This window comes from Chinchilla lanigera, unplaced genomic scaffold (genome assembly GCF_000276665.1).
Source record: "Chinchilla lanigera isolate Chin_1 unplaced genomic scaffold, ChiLan1.0 scaffold00151, whole genome shotgun sequence".
Taxonomy (NCBI): Eukaryota; Metazoa; Chordata; class Mammalia; order Rodentia; family Chinchillidae; genus Chinchilla; species Chinchilla lanigera.
Genome location: NW_004955552.1, coordinates 1,967,044 through 1,978,226, shown reverse-complemented (window position 1 = coordinate 1,978,226; position 11,183 = coordinate 1,967,044). Strand labels below are relative to the sequence as shown.

Here is an 11,183-nt window from a genome sequence, read left to right as displayed (position 1 = left end):
CTCATAAGTGAAATAAATCAGACCTGCATGTGCAAGCACCGCACTGTTTCACTAGTGTAAAACCTGAAAGAGTTAATTTAAACTAGGAGATATGATAGACATTGTGAAATGATAGGAAAACACTCAAGGGTAAAGGGCAACTGGAATGTGGGAAAAGAGAAAGGAAAGAAGGAGAAATTTTGTATGTATGTATATATAGGATAGTTAACATAGTTGTTCTACTGTTTTCTACTTCTTTGTTGAAAGAAACTGTCAATATTGATCAATATTGCATGTCTGTTTTCAGGAGAAACCACTTTGAAGATATCGATATGTAATACAACAAGCATTGTTAATTTCCTACCACTTTGTTTGTAACTCTGTATTGTCTGTACTGTTCTTTTGCTACTTTGTAAAAGGTTGCCTGTCTGTTAATGTTTTCGTCCTTTTATTTTTAAAATAAAAAAAAGAAATACATGTGTCAGCATTATTATTTTACAAATTCTTAATTTAAGTAAACATGATAAGGCTTATCAAGGACAGTTTTAAATAGAAAGAATAAAGAATACTGAAGCAAATATGTATACCAAAAGTTCAGTCATGCTTGGGGAGATTATTTTTCTTCATTATACATTTCTGTGTTTTCCTTTTATGTTTTTTTAATGGAGATCTCAAGGGCAGGAAAAAATAAACTTCCCAATAAGTTTAAACACTGAGTTGTTTTGTAGGAAACCTACAAAATAATCTGAGTTTCTATTAATGACACAGGTAAAGGGAAACAATATAAAAATAATTGTGCAGTCTTGTTATACTTTATATCTCATGTGTCTCCCCAAAGTCCCAGTGCATTTGGATCACGAGGTGCTACATTGATCAGCAGATCCACTCAGAGATGCCTTCAGTACTTACCGTGCTGTTAGAAGGTGCGGCCTGGCTGGAAGGGTGGGGGCTTGGGGCGTGAACTGGAATGGTATAGTCTTGTCCCAGGCTCCTCCATTCTTTTGTTCTCTCTCTGCTTCCTGGCTGTCATGGGTTGAGCAATCTACCACCAGGCTTTTCCACCATATCTTTTCTGTCTGAGAGCCAGACAACCATGGACTGAAACTTCTGAGTCCATGAGCCAAAATAAACCTCTCCTTCTTTGAGATGTAAGTGCCAGGTATTGTGGCCAGCAATGGGAAAGATTACTAATTCAGTACAAGCCTACAATAAGGCTCCAACAGGTCTATCAGGTAATGTATGCTCAAACAACAGAATCACAAATTTTACTACATAAATTGCATGGAAGAAATTTGTCTGGTTTGGTTTTTGGCTTAAATTAGTAATTTAGAAAACAATGAAAGCATGACTGTAGACAAAATTCTAATATACACTGTACAGGGGTGCACAGATGCTAAGAAATGCATTCAAAGTATGGCTAGCTTACTGTTCATGATCACAAAGAACCAGAAAAATTAAATTTAAACCACCTGGCTTGTTCAGAGAGTTGAGCACCCCTATCCAACCAACCTATCTTAGGCTAACACAGAGTACAATCCTGAAGTTGACCCCTTCCTTTCCTTATCACAGCAGAGACTGCAAGAAACTCTTCATCCTTATCCAACTCCAGGCTCACTTTTTCCATGATGTTCTCTTCCTTACTAGGAAGATATACTGTTCATAATTATTAAAAATTTCACAAGAGATAATTAGAAAAAATTCATACCCCAGCCACCCATAAGATTTCATAAGGCCTTTAAGAACAGTGAGATTTCCTCCTGTTTCTTTGGGTTCGCAAAGTAAGATCTTAACTTAGGAGCTGCACTGCTTTGATTTCATGTACAATTGTAGTTTTCAAAAACAAACCAAAAGACTTTACATGCTCACTGGAGAATTATTATAAAAACAGAGTAAAACTACCTGTGCCTCATACTGCTCTGCAGCTGGTTCTTAAACTTAATAAGTTGATAAACTTAAAAATTTCGCACTTATCTTCTTCACAACGTATTAAAACCCCCCCACATCAGTGCCGTGAACCTTTCAGAGCTCTTCATGATGGCAAATAGCCAGGCATGGCTCATAGGCCACAGAGTTGCTGCCACTGCTGTCGTGCCGATGGCTCTCAAAATGCCACAGAAATGTCAGTGAACTAAGTAACACCTGCATGACATACAGGCCATTTACAATTTTCCCTGATTTTAAGTAATTTTACAAAACAATAGATTAGTAAATCAATCACTTTCCTAGAGTTAATTCTGCTAATGGAATTCGTGGGTAGAAGTGTTTGGCTATGTGCATGAGTGTTCTAATTTATGCTCAATCACCAGTACATATAAGTACGTATTCCTCATTCATTTGCCAATACCAGATATTACCACTAAAAATTAGGTAAGACCTGAAAACACATTATCTTAATTAGGTTAGTAAATTTTCTTCATGATTCTTAGCCCTACATATTTCTCTTCTGTCCAATGCCTCTTTTTTCTGTACTGTTCTTTATTACAGAAGTAAGAACACAACGTGAGACCTACTCTCACAAAGTCTTCAGTGGACAATATGATGTTATGTAACACAATGTGCCTGTAGGCACAATGTTATGTAACAGATCTCTACACGGCCCTCCCCCCACGTTGGGGTTGAATCTAGGGCCTTTTCACTGAGCTACATACCCAGCATCTTTTCTATATTTTACTTACTTTGAGACAGGGTCCCTAAGTTGCACAAACTGGGCTTGAATTTTGAATCCCTCTGCTTCAGCTCCTCAGAGTGCTAGGATTCCAGGTGTGCTCATTCTGCATATCTGAAACTCTTTTCCCCTAAAACAGCAACTTCCCATTTCCTGGCAACCACCTGTTAGAACTCAGTAAACACTATTCTACCCTCTGTTTTTGTGATTTTGGCTATCTTAGATACCACAGATAAGTGGTATCATGCCATACTTGTCCTGTTACTGGCTTATTTTATTTAGTTAATGTCCCAAGGTTCATCCACGTTGTTTTAGCATCCATGTTGTTATAGGATTTCCTTCTTTTTTAAAGCCAAATCATGTTCTGTTGTGTATATACACTGCATTTTGGTTGTTCCCACCTCCGACACATGATGATAATGCTGCAATGAATATGGAGGGGCAAATCTCTCTTCTAGATCCTGATTTTGTTCTGGTAAATACCCCCTTATCAGAGAGATGGTTTGCCAATATTTTTTCCCATTCGGCAGCCTGCCTTTCATATAAATAATTGTTCCTTTGCTCTGTAGAAGAGTTGTGGTTTGACATAGCCCTATTTCTCTCATTTTGCTTTTGTTGCCTGTTTCTAGGGTCATACCAAGAAGTCATTACTAAGAACAATGTCCTAAAGCTTTCCCCACCTGTATTTTCTCCTAAGACTTTTACAGTTTCAAGGCTTACATTAAAATCCTTAATCTACGATTCAGGTTTTTCTGTATGGTGTGAAATGAGGGTTCAATTTTATTCTTTTGCTTATGGATATCCAGTTTTTCCAGTACCATTTATTGAAGGAATCATCATTTCCCTTTGCATATTCTTGTTAAAGATCAGTATACCACACATACATGGATTTATTTGTGGGCTATTTTGTTCCATCGGACTATGTGTCTATCTATCTTTATGCCAGTATCATATTGTTTTAATTACTGAAGTTTTGTGATGTATTTTGAAATCAGTAATTATGTTGCCAATGTCTCACTTTGTTCTTTGCTTATAAATACTGCATATAATGATTGTGACAAAGGGGAAGCTTAAAACATTTGTTTGCCATAATCAGTGTCTTCTTTTGTACCAGTGCTTCTGAAAGGCCTTATATGCTTAAGTCTATATCCTTAGTGTTTTTCTTAACATAATTGCTGTGTTCAAGATGAATTATATGGAATAAGATAGTGTGTAATGTGTGAAGAAGAGATCTAGCTCCTGCTAAAAAGGAAGCCAGTGCCCAGCAAGACTTATATAAATATCGATTCCTTTCTCCATATCAATTAGAAACATGAACTTTATCACATCTCTATACAGCATCTGCCTTTTGACTATGAAAGGCAAGTTGTGACGATTGTAAGGTGACAGTGGAAGACAGGCAGAGGACACTCAGCTCATCAATGACACCTCACCGGACCAGGTCTGCTATTCTCAATCACTGTCCAACACAGGGGAGAAGGAGATACAAGGAGCTGCCCTGTCCGGTGCTCTCTGCTAAAAGTGTACTGAAAGAGCAGTGCAGCTTTACTTTCCAAGGTAGATACCACAGCCCCTGGGACTGATGATCTTGTGGAAAAAAAAATCAGGGTACTGGATAAACACAACTTCGATGCCTCTGGTATCCCAAATAGCCTCTCTGTGACAGAACCAAGGTAATAATAGAATGCTGCGGTATGTGTGACATCTTCTTTATAAACAGTAAGCTGTTTTATTTAGAGTCAATGGTGCCTAGAATCTTGTAGCATCATAACCTTTAAATAAATTACAACAGCTAGACCCCATGGAGGTGGTTCTTGACTGTAAGTGGTCTATTCTGCCTGCATTAACAGTTTAAAATAATTCAACTTCCTGGAAAAGAATCGTGAAAAACAAGCTAATAGAAGTATAAGCACAATGGAAAGGATTAGCACCATCTCTATCCCTAGCAACAAAAGTTACTATCATTTGACATCCTTGTGTGCAAAGATTTCAGTACGTCAAAATTATTGCCATCCTGGGAATGACTCCCTAAGTATTCCCACACTGCCAAATGAGAAATTTGAGTGTGGAAAGGCTTAGCAAGTAACTCTAGGTTAGGACACAAATAGAAAGTGGCAGAACCAAGAGTCATACCAATACTAGTACCTCAAAAGTTTGTTTTCTTCTGGCTCTTCTTCTTTTTCTTAGGAAATAATGGAAATTCCTTTAAAATAACTGATGAAACATTAAACTGAAACAATGATGTAACACTATAAAATATGTCAGTTTAAAAATTTTTTTAAATAACATACAATGTTGACCAGGAAGGACACGGTGAGGCCAGCACTCTCATGTTCTCAACCATGCATTAAAAGATATGAAGCTTCAGGAAGGGAATTTGGTGATCTGAGTGAAGTGACAATAAATGCACGCATGTTTTACTTACTGATACTACTTTTACAAATTTGTCCTAGAAAGCTTCCCCAAAATTTGAAAGTGCTAATTATACAGATGTTTACCATAGAATCACATATTAACATAACATAGAGGCACACCAAGCATTCAAGACACATGGTTAAATGATACCGTATGCACTAAATGGGACCATGTTTAAAAGTGATCACTATATGTTAAGTGACAAGAAATATATTTGAAATTTATTTAAAGTCATAAATTTAAAAATCGAAAGGGAGGCTGAGGCAAGAAGATCCCCAGTTTGGGTCTCACCTGGGCAACTTAGTTACTTAAGATTATCTCAAAATAAAGAGCTGGGAATATACCTCAGTGCAGAGATCTAGGTTCAGTTACCAGTACTGCAAAAACCACCACCACTGCCAAAAACAAAACAACAGCAACAACAAAAAAAACCCTAAGGTGTGACTCCTAAACCTCTATGTGTAAAGCTTCTTGGAATTGAGTAAAATGCCACTAAAATTAAAAGATATGAAGTTGGCCAAGCATAACCTTCACCACTGTTTGGTCCTTAAAAAACGATCTGAATACCATAGTACAATGATTTCAAATTTAATGTTCAAAGGAAAATGTACTAGAAGCAATATGTTTTTTATCATGTAAAATAGGCCTGTTTGCCAGCAGAACATAAAGAAAGTCAAGGTCACCTGCAGTCACTGAATATCATAGTGCAGAAAAAACTTAGTACCTTTTTTTTTTTTTCTCTATTTTTTCCAGTACCAGGAATCAAACTCATGACCTTGCGCTTGCCAGGCAGGCGCTTTTGCCACTCAGCTAAATCCCCAGCCCTAGAACCTTTTCAACTACACAAAAACAGAAGACTCAGATATGCACCCGAAGCCATTGGCTACTTGGATGCCATTCTTAGCATCAAAGTTGTTCCAAAAGCCACATTAACGTGACATTTTCTTCATTAGGCTCATTGTAATACCAGTTCAATCTTAAGCAACAGTAAGAACAAACCACTGAGTCACAGAACCTGGAAGAGTTATGCTTATGAGTTTTTGGAAAATACAAGGGCCAAATCACAGAATCTAAGTTGATCTACAATGGTGACTCCTTAAAATATGCCCTTTTCTGTTGCAAAGAATTTGAGCACTGATTGAAATTATGTTAAAAGGTGATAAATTGGAGATAGCCATTCTAAAACTGTCATAAACCCTATTTCTACTTCATGATTAAAGGTTTTGTCAAATCCACATCATGTAGTACTTTTCATTTCTTTTCCCATTTAATCAGGAGTTAATTTACTATTCTGATGTGTCTTACCTGTCAAGATTCACTGAAATAAGGAAAAAAATCTCAGTGCAACAATCTAACAAGGGAAACTAATGCTTTGGCTTTTCTCTATAGTAGAGAAAGGAGATATATTCAAGAATTATTATTTATTGTGCCTGTCGTAGTTCACATGACCACGGACTTGGACGTGAATTAAGATTATCTTTCAAAATTTTATATTTAATATAGATTAAAATAGTGTAATAGCTTTATCTAACCAGCCACTTTACTGTTACTAGGATCAGTGACAACTGCCAAAGTACAGAAGAGTCACTACAAGAAAACAGCCCTTAAAAGGGATGTTCAGAACTTATTTTGAAAACTATAAAACACTGCTGAAAGAAATTAAAGCTCTAACTGAATGTGAAAAAATCCTCTACTTAAGGTTTGGGATACTGAACAATGTTAAGATGGCAATAGTCCAGATCTATGTACATATTCAATACAATCCCTATCAAATTTTCAGCTGATTCTTTACAGAAATTGAGAAGCTGGTCCTAAAATTCATGAGAATTCAAGAGATCCAGAAGAACCAAAAAATCTTGAAAAAGAACAAGTTTAGAGAACTCACACTTCACGATTTCAACATTTACTACATCAAATAATCATGACAGTATGGAGCTGGTGAAGGCAGACATCAATCAATGGAATATAATTTAGGATCCAGAAATAACTCCTCATAATTACAGTCAATTATTTTCTTTACCAAGTTACCAAGGTATTTTCTTTTTCCAAGATATTTTAAGGAAAAAAAAAAAAATTTTTTTTTTTTGTTTTTTGTTTTTCTCCGGTACCAGGAACTGAACTCACGACCTTGCGCTTGCCAGGCAAGCGCTGTGTCACTGAGCTAAATCCCCAGCCCCAGGAAAAAAATTTTTTATAACAACTGAATATCTACCTGGGAAATAATGAGGCTGGACCTATACCCTATAAAAACTAACTTGAATCAAAGACCTACATGTAGAGTTAAAACTGTACAAGACTTAAAGGAAAAGAGGCATAAATCTTCATGACTTTTGATTAGGCAATGTTTTCTGAGATATTTTACCAAAAGCATAAGAAACAAAAGAAGAAAATAAACTGGATCTGACCAAAATTAACATTTATGCTTCAGTGGATACTACCAAAAAAGTAAGGGCCAGGGATCTAGCTCAGTGGCACAAGTGTCTGCCTTGCAAGCACAAGGTCCTGAGTTCAATTCCCAGTACCAGGAAAAAAAAAAAGAAAGTAAAAAATACCTTACAAAATGGGAGCAAGTATCCACCAAATCTATTTCTGATAAGGATCTTTTTCTGGAATAGATAAAGGACTCCTACAGTTTAACAACACAAATGATCCAATTTTTTAAATGGGCAAAGGATTTGAATAGACACTTCTTCAGAGAAGATATAAAAGTGGCCAATAAACACATGAAAAAATGTTCAACATCACTAGCATGGAAGGAAATACAAACTGAAACCACAATCAGACACCATTTCATAATCAGTAGGCTGATAATAACCAAAAAGATAGACAAAAGCAAGTGTTAGCAGGAATGGAGAGAAATTGGACCCTTCATACACTGCTGGTGGGAATACAAAATGTTATGGGCTCTTTGGAAGTTTCTCAAATTGTTGCACACAGAGTTGCCATATAATCCAGCTTTCTAAGTAACTGGTTTTCCAACACAAAAAGTTATTGTACAGAATATACAATATACCTTTTCTCCTCCTAAATATTAAGCTGTGCTAGAAATGTAGGACAAAAGAATATAAAAACCAAAATCGACACAGAACAACTTCTGTATTTTATACTTCACTTGAATAACCATATATATTCAAACTCAGGCTACTGGGGACATTTCTAATTTAAATCATTCTGCATGGCAGAGTTTTCTCTAGATTTAAGAACTTACAGAAGATTAACCATTTCATATACTTCCTTTATACCTCCCTCCCTTTCTAAGCTGAGGAAAATGAATACATTTGGTAGGGCAGAGATACTAGCTATTCCCTGAATGGTGGACACCATTCTATTTTCTTTGTACAGGACACTCACTAGCTTGTACTTCCTGCTCAGTTTTCTCCCTCTAGACTACTCTTCCTTCAAGACCTCTCCCAGGAGCACACAGCCTTCCTTCCCTAGAAATCATTTTGGTTCTGATTCCTGTTTTCTTGTGCAATTCTTTGGCTATCCAGTAAATTCCCTGAAGACAAGGCCCTTGCACCTTTTGGTCTCACAACTGCATCTTAATGTCTGCCAGGGTCACAGAACAGCAGTTTGAGATGATCATACCTTTCTCTCCTCTGATTTACTGCTCTAATCCACAGAACTATTTTATAGATTTACATACAACAAGAGAGTGTAGGTAGTTTTCAAGAAATCTGATAAACTACATATAACACATTTGTAATGAATACATTATGTGAACTCTGTGGCTTCCAAAGAGGCAAAAGATTTTAATTCACATTTGTGGTTCAAATAGTTGAAGCTTCACATTGTCTTAGAAAGAGATGTAAGTATGTGCAAAAGAGTAAAGAAAGAGAACAGAAAAATCTAAGCTACCGAGCAGTTATTAATGCTTTCCCATTACATGTCATAAACAGTCGTTCACATCTCAAACCTGAAATCTACTTGCAAGTATACCAATGAAAATTCACTGTAAATAAATCTAAATATTTTTAATGATCACATGATATTTCAAAAGAAAGATTCCTTTTTCTCCATTCATATTTAAGGTAGTCACTCACCTGCATTGAAAGTTGTAAATATACTTTTCCTTGAAGGGCCTAAAATGTGAAAGAAATGTATATAAGATACACATACATTTTGTTGGAAATATCACACAAAAAAACTACGAAGTGTGGCTTTATTTTTAAAAGCAATCCAAAAATTCTCTAAATGTTAGGTTCTACATAGGAAATACTACTGTGATGCAATCAACATTTATGTTTTAAGTATAAAATGATACTCCAAATATCATCAAAATGATAATATTAAGAGTGATATGGCCTTATCATCACAAGTTACGATCAATTTTAATGGACACACCACATTATATTTTCAGGTAGGACCAGTTAAAGTTTATTTTTTAATAGTAGTGAATTCACATGCTTAAGAATAAACACATTATTCTACCACTGATGGCAGGGAAGGGGCCAGGCATAATGAAAGACATCCACTAGTATGCACTTTCCCAAACCAATTTCTACTCAGCAGTAAAATTAGTTTTCTCCAAACCAATTCACTTAAAATACAACCCAGAGTGACAATAGGCACAGAGCTACATATCACTAAAAGAAAACTATGAGTGACTCTATTTGACATCAAACAGCTGTAACACATAAGCCTCTGCAGACTACTAGTTAGAACCAGCTGCCGTATTCTACCTACGGGATTTTACATCTGTGGTCAGCTCTCAAAACATGTGGGCATAGCCATTATAAATGGAAAGCACTGATTCTCACTGAACTAAAACCTCTGTCATAATAAAACTCTCACAAATTTGTAAGACTAGGCCATCTGAAAATACTGGAGGTTCCTGTTCTACAAAATTATCAGTGGGATTTCTAAGTTTCCTTCTCTGAAAGTTACCACAGCATCAAAGTCTGACAATGCTTATTTTCAGCTATTGTTGTACAGATTATGCAGCTATGTGATCATGAATAAAAACCCCAGTTTCACATCCTGAATTCTCCCCTGCAGGGTCATTTGATATTTCAGAGCCTGAACAAATAAGAATATGACATAAGAAAATTCTCTTTTCCAATATTTATGCCTAATTTTGCTTCAATTCAATAGAAAGAAAAAAGCACTGATACACATTAAAGTAGGTCAGTAAGCTCAGGTTACCACATGATCCTTCACACACACACACACATACACACACATATACGTTAAGGAGAATGCTGATGAACACATTTTCTCATACTGCTTGAGCGCAGTATCTTTTTAGAAAGTAACTTGGTGTTATGGTTGATACACTGTGTCAACTTGAAGAGTCTAGAGGCTTGGCTAAGTGACTCAGCAGTTCTGCATCTTGGGGTGAAAAGGACATGCCCTAACCCTTCTGGGATGTTGTTCATTGTATCAGTTTGAGAAGTTTAGAAGGTTAACTATGTGACTCAGCAGGGAGCCAGGGTGCTGACTTTGTATTCATCCTGAGCCTGTGAAATACAAGGGCCTGGAGAGCATGTGAGTGCTACACGCCCCCTGGGAGCACGTAGCCTGCTTACAACAGCAGGGAGGAAAAGAGGCTTGCTCTTCTCTGCCATTGCCCCCTTTGCTGTCTTCCACCGCCATGAACTGTTGCCCTCTCCCATGTGCCACTCTGCCTCGGAACCAGCCAAGTATGAACTGAAACCTCCACAAACTATAAGCTAAATAAACCTTTCCTTCCTTCATTTTGGGCATTGGGTATTTTGTCCCAGCAATGAGAGAAAAGTATCCAAGACACTTGGCAATATATGCTAACAATTTTAAAGAGGTTCACACAGTTGAAGCTAGGAATATCCCAGGGAGGTAACTAGAATCTGAAGCAATGATCACATTAAAGATGTTTGTCTCAGTATTATGCACCACAGTGAAAATCAGAAATTTCCCCATATAAACAAAACCAGACAACCAAAGAATTGGAAAATAGTCATTTAAAGAAAAGAAGCTTTCATGATACACTATAATTAATTACAAAGCAAGATAATAAAGAGTGTACACACTATGCTACTGATTTTGTTAAACAAAAACAGAACCATGTTTATATGGAGAGGAAAAAAACTAGAAGAAAATGCAATGGTAATTGGTGGTTGGTGGAATTTTTTTTTTTTTTTTTTTT

General features: G+C 36.5%; 1 protein-coding gene across 7 annotated transcripts in view; it reads right to left on the bottom strand.

Moving 5' to 3' along the window:
- Mtus1 (microtubule associated tumor suppressor 1) overlaps positions 1-11,183 on the bottom strand; it is a 173,183-nt gene that overhangs the window by 62,433 nt on the left and 99,567 nt on the right. For 5 of the 7 annotated variants that reach the window (XM_013508602.1, XM_005412200.2, XM_013508603.1 and 2 more), the window contains one exon: positions 9,103-9,141. The exons of the other annotated variants lie outside the window; for them this stretch is intronic. In XM_013508602.1, coding sequence (XP_013364056.1) covers positions 9,103-9,141 — 39 coding nt within the window. The remainder of the gene's footprint in view (positions 1-9,102; positions 9,142-11,183) is intronic. 7 annotated transcript variants of the gene reach the window in all.